Source organism: Electrophorus electricus, chromosome 13, assembly GCF_041902795.1.
Source record: "Electrophorus electricus isolate QZ-2024a chromosome 13, ASM4190279v1, whole genome shotgun sequence".
Classification (NCBI taxonomy): Eukaryota; Metazoa; Chordata; class Actinopteri; order Gymnotiformes; family Gymnotidae; genus Electrophorus; species Electrophorus electricus.
The window spans coordinates 12,021,844-12,045,319 of record NC_137509.1 but is presented as its reverse complement, the minus strand read 5'-3'; the positions used below and the strand labels follow the sequence as shown (position 1 = coordinate 12,045,319).

At 40.0% G+C, this 23,476-nt stretch overlaps 1 protein-coding gene across 7 annotated transcripts; it reads right to left on the bottom strand.

The window, feature by feature from the left end:
- Positions 1-269: 269 nt before the first annotated feature.
- On the bottom strand, positions 270-23,476 carry frem1a (Fras1 related extracellular matrix 1a). 7 transcript variants are annotated; one of them, XM_027015053.3, is made up of 38 exons: positions 23,225-23,464; positions 14,865-14,981; positions 14,522-14,780; positions 13,157-13,251; positions 12,708-13,021; positions 12,235-12,431; positions 11,773-12,096; positions 11,473-11,581; positions 11,240-11,371; positions 10,784-11,128; positions 10,534-10,676; positions 10,158-10,354; positions 9,914-10,004; positions 9,662-9,829; positions 9,255-9,463; positions 9,004-9,097; positions 8,662-8,914; positions 8,187-8,390; positions 7,080-7,265; positions 6,613-6,809; positions 6,199-6,421; positions 5,767-5,911; positions 5,414-5,555; positions 5,007-5,202; positions 4,632-4,896; positions 3,937-4,354; positions 3,632-3,833; positions 3,371-3,515; positions 3,163-3,292; positions 2,867-2,939; positions 2,579-2,728; positions 2,258-2,463; positions 2,077-2,124; positions 1,803-1,973; positions 1,505-1,636; positions 1,235-1,350; positions 1,067-1,152; positions 270-973 (listed from the first exon to the last, which is right to left on the bottom strand). In XM_027015053.3, the coding sequence occupies exons 3-38, from the start codon at positions 14,762-14,764 to the stop codon at positions 771-773; spliced, it is 6,552 nt and encodes a 2,183-aa protein (XP_026870854.3). In that variant the 5' UTR covers positions 14,765-14,780; positions 14,865-14,981; positions 23,225-23,464; the 3' UTR covers positions 270-770. The 7 variants fall into 7 exon arrangements, 6 of the variants coding, with proteins under 6 accessions (XP_026870854.3, XP_081550624.1, XP_081550623.1 ...); XM_081694498.1 differs by having other exon boundaries at positions 14,889-14,981; XM_081694497.1 differs by having other exon boundaries at positions 14,522-14,981; positions 23,214-23,464.

Genomic DNA, 23,476 nt, shown 5'->3' with positions numbered 1-23,476 from the left:
TTATAACATTCAAAATTCTTTTATATTTCATTTCTAATGGTTAACAAATGTTTAATAAAAGATTTTCATTTCATCATGATGCTGGCAACAACTTTTCCTAACATTTTTCAATTTATTTAAACCTGAATTGATGAGGACAAATGTTTTTATGACTGGTTGATGATCTTTATTATCCAGTCAGCAACTCATTTACCTTTTGTCTGTGTTTATGTTGGCCCATTCAAGTTCAATAGTATAGTAGATAGTGAAAACATTCTTGATGTGTTAATGAGTTTGAATGTTAAAGGAATCACTAAATCAGGTCTTCCTCACATTAACGTATATAGTACACATTCATAAGTAAAATAAATATGCTAGAAAGTGTGTATATGTAGCCTAGATTGTACATTTACATATATAAGAAACTCAAATATTGCTTACACTAAATTTTTGGTTCATCATACTGCGCAATATTCTGGTTGTACAATTAAACATCAAATAGACACTGATGCCTGTGCATTATACATGTATGGGCCACTACTCTATAGTTTTATGAATCACATAACATCTCTGACACGTGCCATGGTGAGAATTTAGGTTTTAAATTGAAGTTAAAATACTTAGGCCATCATGTCTCATATTAGGCTTCATTGTGTATCTTTAAGCTGCTCGGAACATCTTGGTTTGGTTGCAGTTTCATCATATACCATGTACAGTATGACGTTAGACGGACTCAGACTGGGACGTTAGCAGCCTTGGTAGAGGATTTAAATGATTTGGTAGTTGTTCGCTCATGTTTTTAAATAGCATACATAATGATGTCCCCTTCCCATCTTGCAGTCTCGTATTTGCCATTTTGTCTTCCTCCAGACCAGCGCACACTTCTTGTTGCCCTTCCTCCTGGGTTGGGGAGGACTCCGCCTCCAGTTGGTGTAAGTGACTGGTTCTCCATCCACCCACTCCCAATGGCCTTTGTTCTCCCGGTCATTCAAACCTGCAGCAAAAGTGGTACAAGTATCTGTTAGGATCTAGTTTAGCATTAGCATCTTCAGAGTTCGCACTAATAAGGAGGAGGAGAAGGGTGTACCAATCCAGAAGGGCTTCCTCTCACTGAAGTCCCAGAGCCAGTCCATATCTGCCTTGGACAGGACACTAACGAGACTGCCTTGGAAGCTGGGTCAAACATTTAAGCGACAACATAAGGCATAGCGGGGAACGCAGCTGATGGCAGCGTGTAATGGCGGGCAGGTCCTACCTCTCTCGGCATGCTCGAGCCGCAGCGTTCCACGTGGCCTTGTGCTGATTGCTCAGCAGATAGCAGTGGTGGTTACGGTACGTCCATCCCTGTGGACACTTCTGTGCATTGACTGCCTGGATGAGCACAGAGAAGACACTATTCATTTTGGGACAATTCGTTTCGCAACTTGTATTGTTTCTCATAAAAGCAGCACAGTGTTGACTGCTAACAGTCGTTGAGATCAAGTAACAGCAGGTGTTGCAACCCAGTGAGACTCGTGTTGAGTACCTCATCAGTCACCACCCAAGGTTTCCAGGAAACCCCATTGCAATGGAAGAGCTGCAATAAGCTCTCATTATAGTGGAGCAAACCAATCACCTCTGGAGTACAGAGTTTAGACACAGGTCTGGAAGAAGTGTTCTAGAGAGAAAAATGGATATTACGATATATAAATTGAATATATTGGGACAAACCTGCAGACAGATTTCTGTTTAACAATTTATAGTAAATAGTTATTATATTTAGCTGTTTATATTACATTTAAAGTAAAATTCTGTAAGCTCCACAGGTAACATTTAACTACTACCTGAGCAACAGATCCCCTTCGTATATTTGCAGGCAATACTGGAATCTGCCTCATGCGTTTGGCTGGTATTGAACGCTGCTGCCCTCTGCTGGTCACTTGCACTTGTGCCTTCCTCCCGGTCTGAGAGGTCACACTGTCATCTTCCACAGTCAATGACATGATCCCATGATACTGCAATACAAAGTGGTCCTTTACAGTCCTTTACAGCATACAGAAACTGGTTGCTGATTGCAATTATGTCTGTAGGTTGTCTGTAAAACAGGGATCAGCTTACAGTGTAAACAACCTCAGATCCACTTTGAACAGCCGAAGAGGGTCGAACCTGTGGGTAAAAAAAACTATTAACCAAATAATATATGTCCTGTGACAACAATGCCCCAGATGTATAGAAATCTGGTAAAATATGTTAATTTAATAACTGATCACATTTTATTGAATATGACAACATAACTTACATTCTTGCCATTGCCATTGGTTCTTAGCCTTTTCTGAGAGACTGGAGGAATAACTTGAGGCAAATTGTCACCTCGAGCAAAGACATGTCCCTGAGTGATGGGTAAAGTCTCCACCTGGATGGAGCCATGTTTGGGGTAAGGCCCTAACTGGATCTCCTTACCCTGAAGAGTCGTCCCTCCTGGGGTGAGTTTCTCACCACACTGCCCTGTAGAGGTAGTCAAAACCCATAGAAACTACAAATATTACACATTATATTATAATTTAATGGCACTATGTAGCAAAACCTCTCTGCGTGGATGCTGTGTGTACAACAGGCTGACCGTTCCTGATGTCCACTATTGTGACCATGGCTTTGGTATTTCCTCCAAGTACTGCACCTACAGGGGATTCCAGGGTCACCTCAAATATCTCCTCTGCCTCCTCCAGAGAATCCTGCACCAGTTCCATCCTCCACAGCCGACTGGCCATGCCTAGAGAAACAGAGACATGGGGTGAACCTAGAGCCCAGCCTATAAACATACATCACACAGACTTCATCTTTAGGGCAAAATGACCACAATCAAAGACTAAAAATAAAAATACAATTTGTCAAAGGTAATGTACAGTACCAGGGTCAAACTGAATCAAAGCTGAGGGGGCAGGTATGTAGTCCTTCCCAACAGCTGCTGTCAGTCCGTTTACCTGATGATTGAAGACAATGCAGCAATTAAACTGTGAAACAGACTGTGCATTTTAGGCACCAAACTTAATTGAAACTGCCATGTTTACAGAAAACCACCTGGGGGCTAATGTCTAAAACAAAATTTACTCAAGTGAGAATCCAAATTAGAATTCAAAAAAACTTAATTTCCACAACCTCTTCATTTCAGGTATGAAATGAAAACAGATGCCTACTTGTTTTTACCTTGACAGTTACATATGTTGAATCCTGAGTATTGCCCTTCCTCTGAATTGTAAGTGAGAGTGCTCCTTGGTCTTCACACACATGGTGCTCTGTCTCAGTCAGCTCCACTCTGGCCCAACTGAACTCTAATCTACAGAAATAGCACATTTCCCAAGCCTTTAGTGCGAGCTAATGCCATATTAATGACCTTTTCATTAATAGCACTTACTTGTGAGATGGTCCAGTGTTACCAATCAGGTCAGAGACTGCAAATTCTAGGCTATCTGTCAAAACCTCTAGAGCAGTGTTAATTACATAGAGTATATTCTTCCTGTTCAGATCCCTCTGAGTGAACCGTTGATGCACAAACTCACCTACAGACAAAAGAAGAAGCCTGACATTCTCACAGTCAAACAGTTGAGTTTTCCTGTCGGTCGTATCGGGTCATATCATGTGTAAAGGGGCTAAAGAAATATTTAAACCTTTATACCATTGGTGGAATTCTCCAAATAGCCAAAGTGAGGAACTCTAAGTATGTGAAAGGTCAGGTCCTCATCTGGAGAGTTTGCGTCCTGGGCCTTCAGCTCTCTGGATGAGATGTAGATTCCATAACGTCCATCTTTAAGAAGCTCCACCTTCCACAGAGTCTTTAGCACTACCACACTAGGAGAAGAACTGTCTAATGCTTCAATCTGAAAACACACACAGATCCACACAGTATGTATGGTCATTTATTCATTCATTTATGTTCAGTGTTTATCAATGGTCAACAAATTTCAATACTTAACCCCACACCTGTATGGTGAAAAAGACTGGTTCTGTCAGCACCTTCCCTTCCACCAGGAATCCTCGCTCAGCGCCATCAGCAGCAGTGAACAGAAAACGGTCGATCTGAGACGCTCCACCAAAGTGCCTGTAGGCAACATCCAGATCCCGTAGGTTCTTCTGTGTGAAGTTACTCCCCGCAGCTAAGGGAGCACCTTTCACAGTAAGCTGACCATACTGTGGTGGCTGCACCAGTCTGAAGATCAGGGAATGGGGCGGAGTGTCCGGGTCATACAGGTACAGGTTATCAGATGTGACAGTAATGGTGGAACCCTGGGGAACCCTTAGGCCAGCTTTCTGGATCAGCTTAGGGAGAACCCTGTCTGTCATCTCCACCAGAATCTCCAGAGTACCGTTACAGGTGGATTTTCCATTACTGACGACAAACCTAGATTTTTGAAAAGACATTTCAATTTTGTACAGAGGATGCAAGCACATGTTATGCAAATTAATATATTAGTAAAGAACATAACTTAAAACATACAAAGAACTACAAACTGTAAGGCTTGGAATTATTTTGCATATCATGTACAGTTGAAGGTATAAGAAGGTGTATCAGACATTAGACACTCCGTCATTAATTTAACCCAAGGAGATGGACCACATGCACAGAATCACATATAGTGACACAAGCAAGGCCAAGGACTCAGCCATGGTCTCCTTACTGCAGCGTCTCTCTAGGTGAAGTTGCTCTGTTGTCATGGACGTAGCACACTAGATTAGCTGCTACATCCAGCTGGCTGAAAGAGTGAATGGGAATGCCAGTGTGCCTGATGTACTCCACATGACCATGCACCGGAGATACAGTGATGACATAGAGCAACTCTTCCGGCATGTCTGTGCCATCTGCAGCCAGCAAGACGTCTGTGGTGATCACCACACGCTCTCCACGGCTAGCTTTCAGTGGCTTTATGAGCAGTGATATGTCTCCTGAAGAAAAGTTACGAAATGCATCAAAAAGCTTGATATGAAACTGACATATGTGCTTCATATATCAAAAAGCACAATTTCATGTTAACATCAAAAATGCTCATGAACACCTTTCTCAAGCTCCTTTAGTGAGATATGGAAGTATTGTTCAGGGGAGCGATTTTTTCCATCTTGCAGATGGAAGACGAAGGAATCTTGCGTGTAAAGTCCAGGTTGGGCTGTGTGCACGTAGCGCAGCAGGTTCATTTCCAGAGCCTCCTGGGAACAGTTCATACCTGCTGACATGGCCACCCAGTCCAGGCCTACCTGAGAGGACACCGCAGAGGTTTGTATGACTCTGTGACTACTTGACATTCTCTCACATTTCAGGTTATGCACCATCATACCAGGTAATCAGCAGCTACTGTTTGAAACTTTGAAGGCTTGTGAAATATGTTATTATAACAGATGACTATAAAACAACCACTGGGGTCTTTGGAGTCTACTTTGGCATCCTATCCATCTCTCACACACTGACCTTAATCTGAAGCAGGCCGTGAGTGGGACAACTGTCAAACACGTAGATGATGCCAGTGGGCGGAGTGTCGTTGTCATGAGCACTCAGCACAGCACTGGATATGAGCCTGGCCTCGCCTCCTTCTACCTGAACCCCAGTGTTCCTGCACCACAGACACAACAGTAGATTTCATTACAGCTCACTTTCACCTGCTTCACCTGAGTCACCGCTGATGGCACCATCAATAAAGGTGTCCTAGCATCATAAGATGCCATCGTACTGTTTTATGGGCCAGTAAAATTGTGCTTTGTTGATGCCTGGATATGCAAATTAGATGAGCCTGATGTCAGAGTTGGCGTGGACATATCGAATACCGAATAACATGTGGCTCTTCGTCATTCACAGGCAGAACAGTGACCGACATGCGTCTCTGGAGCTGGTGCTTCCCATCAGAGAGCTGGATGATGAAGCCATCCTGCTCACTCTCAGAGTCATCATGCATGTATATCAGAGTCATACCTGAGGATAGAGTTACCAAGACCCTGCTTTAGTCTGCACAGATTTAAGTTCTAAATAATAAAAAATAGAATGGTTAACTGGGAATATAAGAATGTTTTATGGATTATATGTCATTTGCATGTCTCAAGTAAAATTACAGTTGACGGAATTCGGACATCATATACATGTGATGTCATTATTGAGGTAAACAGTGAATGCAGAAGTGTACTCTATAAAATATGTCAATTGTAATATAGGTCTAAAACAAATGTACTATAAATGTGAAATGTGAAAACACGACTCGGTACCATTTCTGAGATCATCCATGGTGAAGTCTTGCACATGGACCCCCTTCCCATGCTTTTGGAGGGATCTTTTGTAATGGGCCACGTCGTTCACCTGAAAACTGCCCATGATGGCACCGTGTTGGGGCTTCTGGATGATGCTGAAGGTTAAACGATCTCTGGGAATGTCTAGATCCACTGCATTAATAATAGATGGATCCATCTCCTTCGTGTCTCCCTCACGGACCTATAAAACACACAACCGTGTTCAACAGAAGGACACTTACACCTTTTCTGGAAAAGGACTTTCATATATACTGTATGGCATGTTGCTTCCTTAATTTAACACCTTAAAATTTCTTTCCATATAAATTTTTCTTGGAGCCAAGAAGAGGTACAACCATTTATTTCACCTGACTCCAGCACTCTTTGACTCACAGTAATGTTCCTGGTTAGGAAATCAGGAGTTTCATCATTAGACGGATTGATGATTATATAGAAGGGGATTGCAGAAGATTGGTGTTTGCCATCAGACACACACAACATAAACTGGTCAGCAGTTGGCTCAACCCTTTGGTGTCTGGATTGCACGTAGTTTATGTGTCCATTCATTACATCCCTGTAATAGAAAGAAGCTGAAATGCAGAACACGTGAAAGCCAACAGAGTTAGCAAATACAGCACATCTTTATCTCAATTTGTTTTATTTGACTTAAACTTCATACATTTTAATCACATAATTATCATAATTGGCAGTGCTTCTTAGAAAATAACATTATCTCTAAATCTATGCAACATATATAGTTATGTTATGATAGTTATGTAACTATAGTTTAGGTGAAATACAGTTCTGTGTAGTCATTGGCTGAGAATTTGTTTTGATAGTTCAAAGGTCAGAAGACTGACCAATACTGATGCCCATGTTGCTCTTCTCGAAGCCTGGACTGGGCAGGACGTTCTCAATATAGCCAAACTGTGGTGGAGAGACCAAAATAAGATGCAGCTCCTCCAGAGGAGAGTCTAGGTCAGAGGCTCCTAAATGGGTAACAGTGATAGCTGCAGCACTCCCCTCCTCCACACCAAGGACCTCACCTGTGGAGAGAGGATGAATTCTTCAGGAATAAGGCTGCTACTATGCTGACCAATCAGGAGCAGCCAATATATTTTAAAAAAACATAATAATAATAATAATAATAATAATAATAATAATAATTTAGATTTAATCAGAATAATCAAAATCATTTTTATTTGGAAACAATAACTTTACTGCAAAATGGCTTGACCATTCTTCTTCTAATGATAGAAACATATTTGGTAGTGTGAACCTCACTAATGAACCTACTGCAGTGGATTATCAGACTTCTTTGCTGGGTTAGAAAACCGTCACTTATCCTAATCCTGAAAGGATCATTCAATCTGGTGTTATGCCAGTGATCACTCTCTTTATATATATATATATATATATATATATATACACACACTTTACATCAGCATTTCTCTTCTATCTGTGGTTCAATTTAGCTCCTATTGTATGTAATGGCTCAATCTCCCTTAGAAAAATCTATATGTGAGTTACATGTTAGTAGTAGTGCTGGTTCAGATGGTTTAGAAGCTAAATTTGTTAAACTTGCTGCTCACAGGACCAATTTGAAAATGAGAATCTACTGTACATCTCAAGAGGATATCCTTCAATTTAAATTCATGTAAAATATGACAATCATATAATTACATAATTTTGGCTACCTCATGTTTGCTAGAATCATCTTGGATCCAGTTCTCTCTTATTAGATTAATACATTTATTTAGTATGTTTAGTAGCTTTTTACGTATTAGGATATTATTTGATATTAAATGTACAGTATGTTTTACTGTATATAAGTACAGTTTGGCACTTGTAGTTTGTCTTAAAGCCCCTCCAAGCTTGAAATGAAAGTAATTAAATTTCCCCCAAAATAAGAATTGATGAAATAATTGAAACAATTACTTGTTTCAACCAAAGCAAATTAAGGTTACCAATAACAATAGATGGTTGTTGGTTGTTCACAGGATAAACAGTAACATTGAGGTCGTAGACTGGTAGGGAGTCGTGTAGGCGAGGTGGTGGTTTGTTAAACACAGGAGTTCTCTCATAACAGCAAGCAGACACTGGATGTGTCTGTCCATCAGAGACCACAAGTGTGATGGTGTCATGACGAGGGAACAATCCAATCTCCTGCCCTTAGGAATGTAATTTATGTCAGTGTGTTAAAGCATCGTTTAAATACTGTAGTTGACGATAGCATAAAGCCATGGCAAATCTATAGGTATGCATATATATATAGAAAACAGTCCAATCATTTTGTAGAACTGAAATAGGTGCAAATCTGCCTGAGGTGAGTATAACATAGCTGTTGCTACTTAGTGTAATATTAATAAAAACAAAGAAAGTAGGAGCAAAAAGTAGTAAACAAGTAAAAACAGAAGTAGTCAAATGTAGCAGCTTTAGTACCTGTGTGTTTGTAAGTGATGATCATAGCTTTTAGGTCCTCTTGAATGAACCTGTCCACCACAATACCATTCTTTAGAACAACACCATGATATGGCTGACGGGCAATCAGATAGGTGAGGCTGTTGTCATCGCTGTCAACATCTGTTGCAGAGATATACTCTACAGTGATCACAACTTCCTGTCCCTCTGCACACTCCAGAACAGGTTTCAAGTCTGGCACCAGCAATGGTACCTCATCATTGATTAGTGTTACCTGTCATTGAATGCACAAGTCTTAGTCAGACACAGTTTTAGAAGAAGCTATGCATCAACACACATTTTGAACTTTGGAGTTTCTCTTACCTTGATATGCAGAACAAAGTCAACTGAATTCACCCCATCTGAGGCTATGCATTCAATGTCATCTTGCTCAGTCTCTGAACCATCATGATGGTATCTGTGAAGAAGTATGCATCAGTCATACTGCAGAAATGTTAAGAAGTCTATGTTATATGTTATGTTATAGCTCTTTATAGAATTTGTGAGCAAAGTAGGAAAAATCCTTTCCTAATTTTACTAATGAAAATGGTACATAAAACGCTACCATATCTGACCTAACTTTTAAGTTTCTCAGGTCCCTAATGGTGAACGTCTGGCCCTGACTCAAGGGGGCACCATCCAGATACACGTCCCCGTGCTGAGGATGTCTCTTCAGCTGCATGTGCAGAGAGTCCTCCGGAGAGTCCACATCCGTCAGGCGCAAGTGGTCGACACTCACCCAGCTCTCAGCCCCTTCCTCTACTGTCAGTGGACTCGCGTGCACCTGATGCAACGATACATCGCTCAGAGCCACACTTGGCAATAATCAAAATGCACTGTTAGTATTAGCTGTGTGTGCATTAACTGCAAATGAGAGCAGTTGTCAGTAACAATCATGGCTATCTGTTAGCTAAAGGGCGTGCTTCACATTTAAATCCATGGGGGGGGGGGGGGTTGTGCTGAACAAGTGGTTCCAGGTCACCTCAGGGGATTGGTTGTCTACAGGCAGCACAGTAATGTTGAAACAGACTCCAGTGGTGATGTGACCCTGCTGGTTCGTCACAGACAGGACAAACTGGATGTGTTGTGGGTAAGGCCCAACGTCATGGATAGGTGGCATGTAGGCTACCTTCATGTAGTTGACAGCATGCTAAAGAATGAGAAGCATGCTATTAGAGGTCATGTTCACCTTTAATTACCTTTTGGGACAAAGCACAGGCACGAATCATTTTACCTGTGTGAAAAGTCTGAGCACTGGGGCACTGGGGTCCTTGGTAAATTTTGGGATGCTGTCAACCAGAAACAACCTCCCTGCATCAGGTCCTCTGATAAATAAAAGAATGCAAGCACATTTCTAAAATCAAACAATATGGTAACTATCAAAAGAATGCAAAAAAAATATATCATATAAATACATGTTACTTAAAGTTCTTTTAAATGTTGCATTAAATGTTTGACATAGTCAAAATTGCACTTACCCATAGTTGTTACTGTAGAATGGTGGGGTGGTGACAGTGTAGGTGAGCTCACAGTCTGGTGATTCCAAATCAGTAAAGTGCAGCTGCTGCTTGGTCAGATATACTACATCTGTCTCTTTAACAATCAGATGCCGTGTGGCTGCTGGGCCTTCTTTAGGTGGCTGATCTGGCACAGGCTGGATTTGAATCACAATTATCTGGGAATGTTGAGAAATAATAACACATTAAGTGTTAGAAATAATAACACAAGTGTCTATTAAAATCAAACAAGTCAGTAGTTATTGTGATAACCCTTTTTACATAATAGAGTGGGTTTACAAGGGCTAAAAATATGAAACTCACTATCATCAGTGCAGGATGTGTCAGTATTTTATACCTGAGGGTCTGAGAGATTGGGTGGGTCATGAAAATCAGACAACACCACCTCAAACGAGTCGTCAAATACTTCATTACCAAAATGCCTATAGTAGATGATGGAATGGAATAGATCCTTTTGGAGAAAGCGCATTACAGGATAACCTACAAAGCACACATGAAAGTTCCAGGACATGAGACAGCAGAAGCAAATGTAAGGTATAAGCTAAACCAGTGTTCCTAAAAAAGAGGGTGAGCTAAACCCTGTTCACCTGTAATTCCTGGCCCTGCCATCTTCATGATCTCCCCTGCTTGAGGTGGCCTAGTGATGTTAAACAAGATGTAGTCATCACTGGAATCCATATCTGAAGCTTGAAGTATAGACCCACGAAGGAGAGCCCTTTGCCCCTCAGATAACTCCAGGACCATGTTGGTGATGAGGAAAGGAGGACTGTCATCCTTGGGTAGAATATTGATGGGGAATTTGTGCCTGGTCTGGTGGCGGCCATCGGTGATCCGGAAGGTCACAAAGTCCTTGGTGGTATCACTGTCATCATGGTGATAGCGCACCACCCCAGCCTTGATGTCATTTGCAGTGAAAATGAACCCTTTCCCACCTAAAATCAGGCCAGGTAAAACTGAGTTACTAAAGCACTATTTAAAAGCGAATATGAATATCTTTTTTTCATCTGTTACTTTTGGTGGAGAAGTAAACAATCATCCCCCACCTCGGACAGTCAGCCTGCCATGTTGTAAGCCTTCCACAGTGATGATTCTCACAGCCTGCAGATTATCATTATCTACAATCTGCAGCTGGTCCCACGTTATGGGACGAGACTGGCCTTCCAAGAGACTGAGACCTATTTACATAACAGCATAATCAGTATATATATGTAAATTATTTCAATAATATTGTACTGCTGTAGTTAAAATGTAAAGGAAGACAGAAGAGAATACTCACCCATGTTCCATGACACTCTTGGTGCATTTGTGTCTGCTGTTCTGACTGACACATGTACCGTTACAGGCTGGCTTTTCTCAAAGTAGAAATCATGGACCTCAAACTCCACCTAGTGAAGTAAATGATAAAGAATCAGTTATAGACAACCAATAACTACATTACATTCTACATCCAAACTATTTACATAATAACACTACATAATTTCATTCCAAATTATACAGGCAAATAATCAACGTGTCAGGTTTAAAATCCTGGGGCTGATGTCAGAACTACAAAACTTGCCTAGCAGGTATGAGATACCTCATAGTTTCTGCGTTGTGTCTCACTGGAATTGGGGGGCTGAAAGCTGATGAGCATGTCATTGAGGTCCAGCCAGGTGAAGGAGGAGATGGGCTTCGTGTGGTCAGACAGATGAGTGATGAAGCCCTGACTAGGTGGACTGGTGATATTGAACACCAGCCTGTTCTTAGGCGTCTCATCATCTTCTGCGTCCAGAGTGGCTGTGGAGAATGGAGTCAGAATAAACTGATCCACCTCAAGGATAAACCTGGACATGAAGGCAGGCTTGGGGGGCTGGTTAGGCATTGCTCCTTTAACTGTCACAGGAATCCAGGCTTCCTCTGACTGGGCACAGAAGATGTTTGCACACTGTGTAATCTCACAAATATTGTCATTGGATGAGTGCATTATGAGACAAAGCCAAGAACAGGTGAACACTCAGTTATTATTAACGAACACCTTAAATACCGTATGAAACTTTACCTGGGTTATTCTCCTGCTCCTGGTGTCTGTAAGGTCCAGTCTGATAGCAATGTAATCAATGTCAGGTGATGGAGGATCAATATGTTGGTAGCGAATGCCCATCATTAAGAATTCATCACAGGGCACTTTCGTAATCTTTACCAGTTTCAGTCCTTTTAAACAATCTTCGCTCTTGCAGTTGGCTCTGGCCTTATTATCTAAAGGGAAATGTGTAAAAAAAAATAATAATAATTTGAAAAAAATTCAATGTGGACAAAAAGGGTTTACTAAGAATATAAAACAATTAAATACAACACTACTGATCTATGTTGATCAAATTGGTACATAAATATGTACCGATTACATATGACCAATTACAGAAGTAACAATAACTTCTAACAGTGAATATCCATAGAAAAACTGATTTCTATATTGAAAAATAAAATGTGCATATGAGAGAATTGTTTACTAGTTAATATTGGAAAATGTTATACCCAAATGCTGTCGAATAGATACAAAGCTATCTGGTTCATCTCCTCGTGGCCCTTCTATCTTCTCGGGTTCCCCAGTGACCAGCTGACCGTGTCCAGGTAGATGTGACTCTGACGTGATCAACCTGACCGTACACTCTATGTTGGTTTGATGCTCATAGTGGAAGGACACTACATTACCATCCAGCACATTGGAAAAGCCATAGAACTCTGGAACTTGCAGTGTCTCTGGTCCCAGCTTTATAATATTGCAGTCAGGTTCCATAATCTCAACATGGAGTGAAAACAGTTCACTATAGGTCTCTGTCTCTGTGAATCTAAAATTCAAAAATATGATAACAATTAAATGTCCATGTGGACAAAGAACACTTTATTTATTTGTCCTAAGATACTTGTAAAATTGCTGGGCCATAAATGCTTCTTCTCTGACATAAAAAAAAAAATGTAAATACTTGTACAGTCGTAGCTTGATAATATCCTTTTTTAAAATGGGACAGCCATTGTGAGTGTATTTCACCTCATCAATCAAATAGTGGCAGTCAAAAACCTGGAAAAAAGAACAGTAGTTAAGCAATGCAGAGGAGATTTTACTGACTGGGCAGGAGTAACAAACACCACAAGATATTTGTTAAATCTGCAGATGTCTTATAAAGACACATGAAAGAGCAATAACAACACCTTAAATAACTGACAGATTGTGTTTCTATACCACATACCCAAAGTAGTTTTGAAAGCCACATAAAAGAAAAATACACAAATGCTGCCACAGAAACAGAACTTTTTAATATTCTGCACATAATTATTTCAATGGGCCAAGACACATAACATGAAGGACTTCGTTCCTGTGGTCACTTTGTTGAATAATTATAAAAACATAACCCACAGGCTATAATGTTAAGAGAGCTGAAACAAACAAAATACAATGGACCTCCATAATAGCAAATAAATCTTGTAAGTAAATAACCGATAATTGACTTCATAGTTGCCTACAAATGTGACTTCGAAAGCAATAACCAGGCAATGGCATGCAAAGCATCGACAGCCACTTTCTACAAGAAGATTATTCAGAATCCAAAAGCACAATACAAAAATCAGTGTTATTATTATTATTCATTTTCTTCAGTGTTAAGATGGAGTCATTATGTGTCAGTTGTCACTGATATAAATCACTGTTAATGTATCAAATATCAAAATATGTATCACTTTACAAGTAAGCATGTTTCCATCACCACATTCTCATTTGGGTTCACTGTGCATGGCTGAAGGTACGTCTAATTAGAAGGCTGTCCTTTTGAATGACAATTCAATGAGAGCAGAATGGACTACAAAAAGACCATGATGAACAAGGCAGAATGAACTACAAAAAGACCCCCAAAGTTTTTTAGCAGAGTTCTTGTGCAGCTGTTCTTTGTACAGGGTCATAATTATTACTCTCCAAAACAGGTGGTTTGTCTAATTGTGTGTGCAATGACCTCAGTCTATGCAAATATCGGACAGAATGCACCAAAACACCATTCATGTTTTTACATACAACACTGCATATGTCAAAGATTTTATTTATATCTATATTTATATCTATTTCAAAGAAGTAGGCTACACTGATGCTACTCTTCAAGTGAAGTCTGATGGACAGTCAATTGACTTGTGTCAGAGGTTAAGAGGCAGAAGATGAAGCCTACAAGCCTTAGAGGGGAATTAACATGACTTCACCTAAAGCAAAATTGAAAATGATAATTAGATGGACAGGATTTTCTTTACAGACTTTCTGAGCATAAATCAATATTTTCTGGGATAGAAATGAAGAGGAGGGGATATACCTGCGGGGAAAGTGTGCCAACACGTTGTGTAATAGGCTCATTCAGAATTACTTCCAGCTTGCACGTGTCTTTATCCATAGGTATATGGAACTGCAGATCTCCCTCTTGCAGAAAGACCGACTGGCCCCTCTTTACCCGTAGGCCACGGTTGCTTTTCACCAGGGAACCCCAAGTCCAATGCAAAAGTCCCAGCAAAAGGAAACACCGAAATAGCCACACACAGGTCCTTCCTTGAAGAGCCATTCTGAGCTTGTAAGTCCTGCATAGATTGCTTGGTTTGAAGGATTTCATTTTGGTGGTTATATTGCTCTGTTTTTTGAACTTTCAAATATGAAATCCTCACCTTAAGAGATATTGTCTTGCTTACGTTATGATAGGAGTTTATCAGATTCACAGTGGATGCTCTGTGTCCATCTTCTCTCAAGGTATTTAGACATCGTATCAAATGCTCAGAGGAGATCTGCAAAAGATTAGCCAATTTTAAAAATTCATACATACTATATATTTTTGTGTTGTTCTTGCTTAGTTTACATTAACATGTTAGTAATAGCTTTGCTAGCACATTCACATAAAGAAAAGGAAAGCAGACAACTCTCTGTGTGTGTGGACTATAATATCGAAACCAATCAAAAAGCAAAGAATATAGTCTCCTTTACACGTGTAGATTGTTTCACAAAGTGCTTAGTACTGTTTATCTAAAATGTAAAACACCCATGAAAGAAATCCATACTAAATACATATGGGTAATGGCTCCAGCACTAAACTAAACTATGCAGGACATAGAAGTACTCCACTGCGTAGCTAGCCACTAGACGCCTTAAAGATGAAAGAATAATGACATGGCCCCCTTCCTCACCTGACCTAAACCCTAAAGAGAACTTGTGGGTCCTTCTTAAATGGGAGATTTACAGTGAAGGAAAACAGTACAGCTCTCTGAACAGTGTCCGGGAGGCTGTGGTTGCTTCTGCACAAAAAAGTTAAATCAACAGATTACGAAACTGACAGACTCAATGAATGGAATTGAAAAGAAGGGTGGCCATATTAGCCACTGATTTTTTTTTTTAAATGTCAGAAATGTTTATTTGTAAATTGAGTTCTTTGTTTATTATTTTCACATTAATTTATGAAAATACACAAGTGAGATGGGAAAAGTTCCCTTTTTCATTTAGCTGCATAATAATTCTGCACACTAATATTTGTGCAATAATTATGGACACATATTCAGAACCTCACTTTTACTTTCCTAAATATTCAGGGTTGGGGTTTCTAAAAATTTTGGATTTACCAAGAGCACTGTAGTTGTTCAATAATAAAATGAATCCTCATAAATACAACTTGCCTAATAATTGTGCGCACAGTGTAGTCTTGGCTAAAATTACTGAAATGCACAAAGAAGGGCAACAGGTACTCTAAAATGTCTCAGCCTTGCAGACATACTTCAATGACATCTCTGACATGTTTACTGAGAAAGAGCCAAAAACACTGCCCAGTCCCACCAAGGTGAGATGTCAACTTGAAATATGACCTCTGACCTCAAACAGGCCTCAGATCCTAGGTTTAGTGAGAGAGCTGTCTCACCCATCAGCATCAACAACATGACTAAATGGGGATAATGTCTCCCATCATAGTTAATTGACAAAGCCTGAAGGACAAGACAAATTGCCTTCACCTTGCTGTGGCATGCCCAGAGACTGTACTGCTATTAATTTTTTTCAGTAAGCCATTCTTGTCTTTTACAATTTACAGTACATTGTGTTAATTGTTTATGTACAAACATAATCCATGTACAAAGTTTTCAGAAAAATGGTATCCAGGAGGAAAACACTTATCAGTTAAACTTCAATACTTTTATGCTGGCCTATAAGCAATGACAGTAGAAGCTTAAAATGAAGCTGAAAATTTCCCAATTTCATTATCTAAATCAGTTTCTTGTCAGCAAACAACAATATTCCCAAATATTTGGTTTTTATTATCAAAAAAGGAGGAAGGCAGAAAAACAATCCAGGGATATATATACACACAGTAAATCTCAATGATCTAGTGCACATTGGATATATACACAGTAAATCTCACTGATCTAATGAATGACAGATCAGTCATTCAGGAACTCATCCCCCAACCCTTGACTTTTGCATGTTGACCCACTACACTTCTTCGGTTTCTCATTTAGTTTCCTCTGTGTGTACTTCTCTTCTCTCCTCATTCGTTAGCTTATTCCTTACTCTGTCTTATATATTTATGAGGCTCGTGAAAGGAAGTCATTTGGCCCATTTTTCTTCTGTTAGATCAGTCTTTAGGACCAGTGTTGTTTTTAAAGTAGTAGTATTGGAGAGCAGGTGAGTTACAGCGAGGCTTTAAGAGCACTGGGAAGGTGCAGTAAACAGTAAAAACAGAGCATTACATTTTCCATTTTAGCACAAAATTCCATTCACATCCTTTAGTGCCTAAAATTCATACAGAATTACTACCCTCATAATGTTTTAAAATGACAAACCCATAAAAACCCAAGACAGGCAAAATAGATGAAGTATTTTCAACAGAGATAATGTGGTCAAAGCAAGGAATATTTTCAATTATAACTAACAAACAAAATTGTGTTAGTGTTATATCTTGCAGTAGAGACATCAGGATCTGTCAACAGGAAATCTAGACAATGTCACTCTTTAGGTCACCTTCTGTAGCTCCATTGATGAACTATTGATCAGATAGTGAAGGAGTGGTTGCATGAGCCTGATGAGTAAGTAAAGTGAGTAATGAGTAAGTGCGAAATATGTCATGCACAGTTCATATATAATTTTACAGTGTAGAAATTTACCATATATAGGTGGAAATTGACATCTCTCAAAACCTTATTAAAATTTCATGGTTCATCTGCAAACACTTTAATTACCATTACATTTTGCTTGGTATACTAAAATGTTTGCATAAGCGTGTCAAAAGACATGCCATGGCTAACAGGAATGTGCATCTTGATTTCCGTTCCTGACTGAACGAGCATCATTGTACATCTGTAAAAAAATAAAGAACAATAAACAGGCTACACTTCTATAGGATACTTCTGACATACTGAATCCACAGAAGAGGTGTGCAGTTAGACTGCACTTGACACTGTCAAGGCGGTGGAGTATATCTTTAATTACAATACATAAGTGGGTTGGTGGTTGGAATGCTACAAGCACAACGCTGAAGGCCTATATGTCAAAACGTTTGTGTTTTATCTGAGTCTAATAAATGCACTGCATATTATACAAGTGCTCTTCAACTGCTCTCACATCCGTAAAGAACCCTTTAAGACCTCAGTCATACACTTTGTCTGATCAGAAACACACTGAGAAACACGTGCTCAAACTGTTCTCCCAGTGGCAAACTGTTGTTTTACTCTCAGAGTCTTTCCATTGGAATTACATCATACTTTTTTTTTTTTTTAATCATCAATACCAGGTTGGTCACACACATGGTACACACTGAAGGGCTCCTAAGGAAGTAACTACTGTACCAGACCTGCTTAAGTCATCTGTAATTTTAAGACAGCCTTGAGTCATTGTATTTTATGTATATGTAATAGTATTAGTATTATATAAATAAAATAATTAGATTAATATATTATTGTTATAAATAATCAATCATTCTTGTTTGAAATTCTGGGGACTTTTTTCTTCTGACTTAAAAAAAAAAAAAAAAAGACATTTTCCTCCCTTTCTTGAAAAATGACACTGGGTGTATTTCAGTAATGACCCAAGAAATGACTTTCATGTCCATTTCTTCCCTCTTATCCATGCCAGAACCTAATTACTCCTGGCGGACAAAAGCATGCCTGGATGACAAAACTACTATAACGACTGATATATCCAGGACTCAGTCCAAGAGAAGCAGAATATTCCGTTGGGACCATCAGGTTTGACTCATTCATCGCCCTGATTGAAGACATGAGAGGAATATCGTATAGAATAAAATACCAGAAATGTGTTCTGGCCCAAGAAAGTTGACCCACACTCCTCAGATAAATCTTTTAAAGATACAGGACCCGTTGTCCAGAAGCTGACACTGATGAGGACTGTGGCATCATTGTATCTTGGACTTTTTTGTTCTTCAAAAACTGAAAGTGTGAAGGAGGTACAGTCGTAGCAAAGGTTTTGAGACTAGCGCAAATATTGGTTTTCACAAAGTTTGCTGCTTCAGTTTTTATGGTGGCAATTTGCATTAACTCTAGATTGTGAAGAGTGATCAGATGAATTGCAATTAACTGCAAAGTCATTCCTTGCCATGAAAATTTAATTAATCACAAAAATTACTGCATTTGAGCCACTTCATTTCAGCCCTGCCGCAAAATGGCCTGCTAACATAATTTCAATGATCTTCTCGTTAGCTCAAGAGGAAATGTTAACAAGGACAAGGCAGCAGATATCACTGTCATGGTGATTACAAGAGCAGACTGGTTGCTTTAAAAGGGTGGTTGTGCTTGGTTTTCTTCTTCCTCCAAGGTAACCATGCATTGCTGTCATACGTGCAGTCATCATTGCATTGCATCAAAAGGGCTTCACAGGCAAGGACATTGCTGCTTGTAAGATAGAACCAAAATCAACCATTTCTCGAATCATCAAGAACTTCAAGGTGAGAGGTTCAATTGCAATGAAGAAGGCTTCAGGGCACCCAAGAAAGTCAAGCAAGTGCCAGGACTGTCTCCTAAAGAGGATGCAGCTACAGGATCAGGTTACCACCAGTGCAAAGTTTCCTCAGGAATGGCAGAAGGAATCTGTGTCAGTGAATCTGCACGCAATGATGCGAACGCTTTTGGAGGATGGCTTGGTGTCAAGAAGGGCAGCAAAGAAGCCACTTCTCTCCAAGAAAACCATCAAGGACAGACTGACATTGTGCAGGAAGTACTGGACAGCAGACTGCAGAGGACTGGGATAAAGTTATTTTCTCTGATGAAGCCCCCTTCAGACATCTGGACAAATGATTGTCTGAAAAAGAAGAGGTGAGCATTACCATGAGTCCTGTGTCATTCCAACAGTGAGGCATCCTGAAACCATACATGTGTGGGGTTGCTTTTCATCCAAGGGAGTGGGTTTGCTTAAAATTCTGCCTAAGAACACTGCCATGAATAAAGAATGGTATCAAAAAGTAACTTCTTCCAAAAGTAACTTCTTCCAACGATCCAGGAGCAATTTGGTGATGAACAATGCTTTTTCCAGCATGACTGAGCACCATGTCACAAGGCAAAAGTGATAAACAAGTGACTTGGTGAACAAAACATTGAAATTTTAGGACCATGGACAGGAAACTTCCCAGATCTCAATCACATTGAGAACCTGTGGTCAATCCTCAAAAAGAGGGTGGACAAAAACACAAACTGTGCTCAACTCCAAGCACTGATTAGGCAAGAACAGGTTGCCATCCTTATGAAGTGCTTACTTCACTACACCATATAAACATCTGACAAAAGGATCTAAAAACTTAGGCAGTAAACTTTATGAAAACCAAAATTTGTGTCAGTCTTAAAACTTTTGGCGACGATTGTAGTTTTTCAGTCAGAGCATGTCACTGGTAGAGACAGACAACTTCTGCAGTGCCCCTTTCCTTAGGCTGAACAGCAGCTCCCTTCTGTGTATCAGGGAGAAACTTAATTTCCCTGCTGGTTTTCAAATTCAGCTAGAGTTTCTCATTAACATTGCAGTCACGCTATGTATACTACATAAGGAGCACAATAAGGCACTCTCTTTGAAACCTCCTTAAACTTCTCAGTGAGGAATTTAATTAAAGCTTGAGTTGGGAAACTTTGTTCTTTCTGAGGACATAAATATGCATAGCCTTCTGGTATACATGCATAGCATTCATGTATTCAAAGGGTATTGTACAAACTCAATTTGCAATTCAAGAAGAGCAGAAGATTTGATTTATATATAGAAGTACCTTTCCCTTATTGCCAGCCAAACACTTTCTTCAGACCTTGTGTAAATTGAGCCCCCACAACTCTGCACGCCTAGGATGTCTCTAGCATGGAGGAGATTAAGTGTGAGCTTCATGGATGACTCTTCAAAAAAAAAAAAAAAGGGCCAAATTCCTTACTGTGCTTGAGGCAGATTAGAACTGGGACCTTTTCCCATCCACATGGTCCTCTCTGACAACATGCTCTTTATCCTAAATTAATCCAGGGGCTCTCTGTAGAATAAGTACCACTTCATGAGTCTAGGATTACTCCACTCTGCCCAGTGCCCTCTGGGATTAGTTGTTCCATCCCCCATAAAGTGATATTTGTTTGGGAAAATGCTCTAAATTGCCTATAGCTTTGAGAATTTGTCCTTTTTATGCATATGGACATTGCTAGAGGCATTATGTGTTAAAGTGCATATTTTATCTGGTTAGCTACTGTTCAGTGCTGTGCTTCTTGGAGAGAGCATGTTCTGATCATATCAGCTCTAACATTTATGCAGATATTACATTGGGGTTCATCAGATTCATCTTTTCAGCCCCAAATAGTCCATCTACCTCATAACCTACTAGATGCCAAATATAAAATCAATAACTGGTAATTGAATAAAAAGCCATGTTATTCCCCAAAAAAAAAAAGACATGCCATTATGTTCAAATAATATGATGACTAAAATGTGCTTCTATTTGTCAGATTCGCTTTCAGGAGCCCTACTGTGAAGTACAGTGGGTGCTCAATACTTTGTCTCTTCCTACTGCACTCCCTATGCTTCAGCTAATAATACAACATGATCTCATAGTTCCCAAACCACAAACCTTGTTCTTCTGGGCAAGATCCAACATGCTGGAAAGATCTTGTCTATGATTATACCATTCACCTCGTTTAAAGGTGTTCACTGCAAGGTTTGAAGCAAGTTCAGTATTGAAAGGAATCTGTGTGAGCTCAGGTAAATACACAATAGTAATGAGGTCTGCTTAGGGGAGATTTCCTGTAAACCCATTCTCAGAGGGAAAAAATGTAAAGCACAGTCAACAGAAAAAAACTAAGTACAGAGCCTTTGAATGGATATAAGGACCACTGAGGATAGTAGGTGCATAGACAACAACTGGGTCTGACTATCCAGTGTAAAATCTGCATAATTTCTACTCCCCCCCACCCCCCTTTTTTCCAAAATTCAAATCACATTAGGCATAATTATTATTACAGCATTACACATCATACAACATTAAATATACATTGTATTCAAAAAATGATAATGGGAAAAATTGTATAAGACAACATTTTATCCCATTTTCAAAGCCTGTACATCCTAATTAGACATATTTAAAATAAATATGAAATACTTCTATTTCACACTAATGGAAAAGCGTAGCTCTAACTGCATTAATAGGGAACCCTACACAACACAGAATGGGATAAAATGCTTTGCACTTCAAGAAAGACAAATATACATGTGGTTTTACATGCACAGTGGGCCTAATTAGGGACTGAGATTGAGAGGTTCCGACAAAGGAAACCCCAAGGCAGGCTGGGTGGGTGGCCTGTACCCTCTGCACTCTCTCTGAACTGTCACATCTTAGCCTCAGATTCCATTCAAGCATGTGGGGGCAGAGAGGAACAAGATATATTACCTGATCTCTCCAAAATATTCATCATGTGTTGTAAGCAACATCTGAGAATTACAGAGATATACATGGCTGACATATTGCAGCTGCACAAAAACACTAAAAGCTAAGTTCCCCACTCAAGAGCAATTCACACTATAACCTCCAGAAGAAGCAATTTTGGGTAAAATAGTGGGGGAAAAAATCTTTAGTGTTCCTCTCTTGGCAAGTGTTCCCTCTCTCAGCAGCTGGGAATGAGTGGAGACTATGGCTGGAGTCTTCAGAAAACACTGCCTTTTCTTCACAGCGAAGAACCCTGCTTCTCATCTCACTAATGATAGACTCCCAGGCAGCTAACTGTTTCCAAAGCAAAGATGAGTAAGGCATGCAGGGGGTGGGGGGGTGAGGGGGAGGCTAAAGCTGCTCCTCCTCTTTCTAAACATCACTGGACCCCATTTGGCAGCATACCAGCATGCCCTTCTGTGTGCAGGAGAGCTGAGGACTTCCAGGAGCAAAGGAGTAAATGCAGATATCAGTTGGGTAACTGTGACTCCAAGCACAAAGAAAGCTAAATGGAGGCTGTACACTTGTCCAATAAGTAAGACCTGACACAGAAGGGCACCCCTACATAGAGCACTGGGTCTTACACTTGACTTTGAACAAAAATGAATAATGGATTAACTGGTCTAGTTAGACATTAAATGTGTTAGGTTGTGATATGACACTGAGCAGAATATGAGGTAGGGACCCAAATATAACTAAAGATGAATGAAAATGCCTAGGTGACAAAGGAACACGTAGAAAGCAACACACTGGTAACATTCTTTGCACTAAAATACAATTGCAGAAAAAGTGCCATACAAACAATATTTAATGGTAAATGATTTTTCCACAGCATCTTTAGTGGTGAAGCATAATATATTACCTTTAAACATCTCTTAAGTTCTAGTATATTACATTTTTTGGCTGAACCTTTGCTTGACAGCTGTGTTGGCAGATGAGGTTCTTGATGTGGTCTAAATCACACCTCCCCCAATATATGAATTTCAATTATATCATTAAACTACTGCAATTACCACACACATTGTCATGTGCTAACACACACACACACACACACACACACACACACACACACAGAGAGACAAAAACACAATACCTTGTTCTTACCTGAAACACACTGGGCAGGAGCTTTACTCAGAAATGCCAGCTCTCTGTTCATTCTCCGAGAGCACTGGGCTCTTTGGGAATGGTGCTCGTCTTTCCACAGTAACTGCCTAATTGAAGAAGTGGCTCCACCAGCCCCGATGGCAGTCCACACCCCTGCACACAGGCCAGGGGAGGGAAGCAGCCTGTAGGAGTTGGGGAGGGAGGCGGAAGTGATGTCCCGCTCCACAGACTCCAGAGGGAGGGGGACATCAG

Bases quoted from the DNA above. Each gene is read 5' to 3' on its own strand.
- frem1a (XM_081694497.1), bottom strand. From the start codon at position 14,812: ATGAAATCCTTCAAACCAAGCAATCTATGCAGGACTTACAAGCTCAGA. The intron at 12,432-12,707 runs GTATAACATTTT...ATTTCCCTTTAG, and splicing joins ATCTATTCGACAGCATTTGG to ATAATAAGGCCAGAGCCAAC. The intron at 11,129-11,239 runs GTGGGGGATGAT...GCCTGATTTTAG, and splicing joins TGGCAGGCTGACTGTCCGAG to GTGGGAAAGGGTTCATTTTC.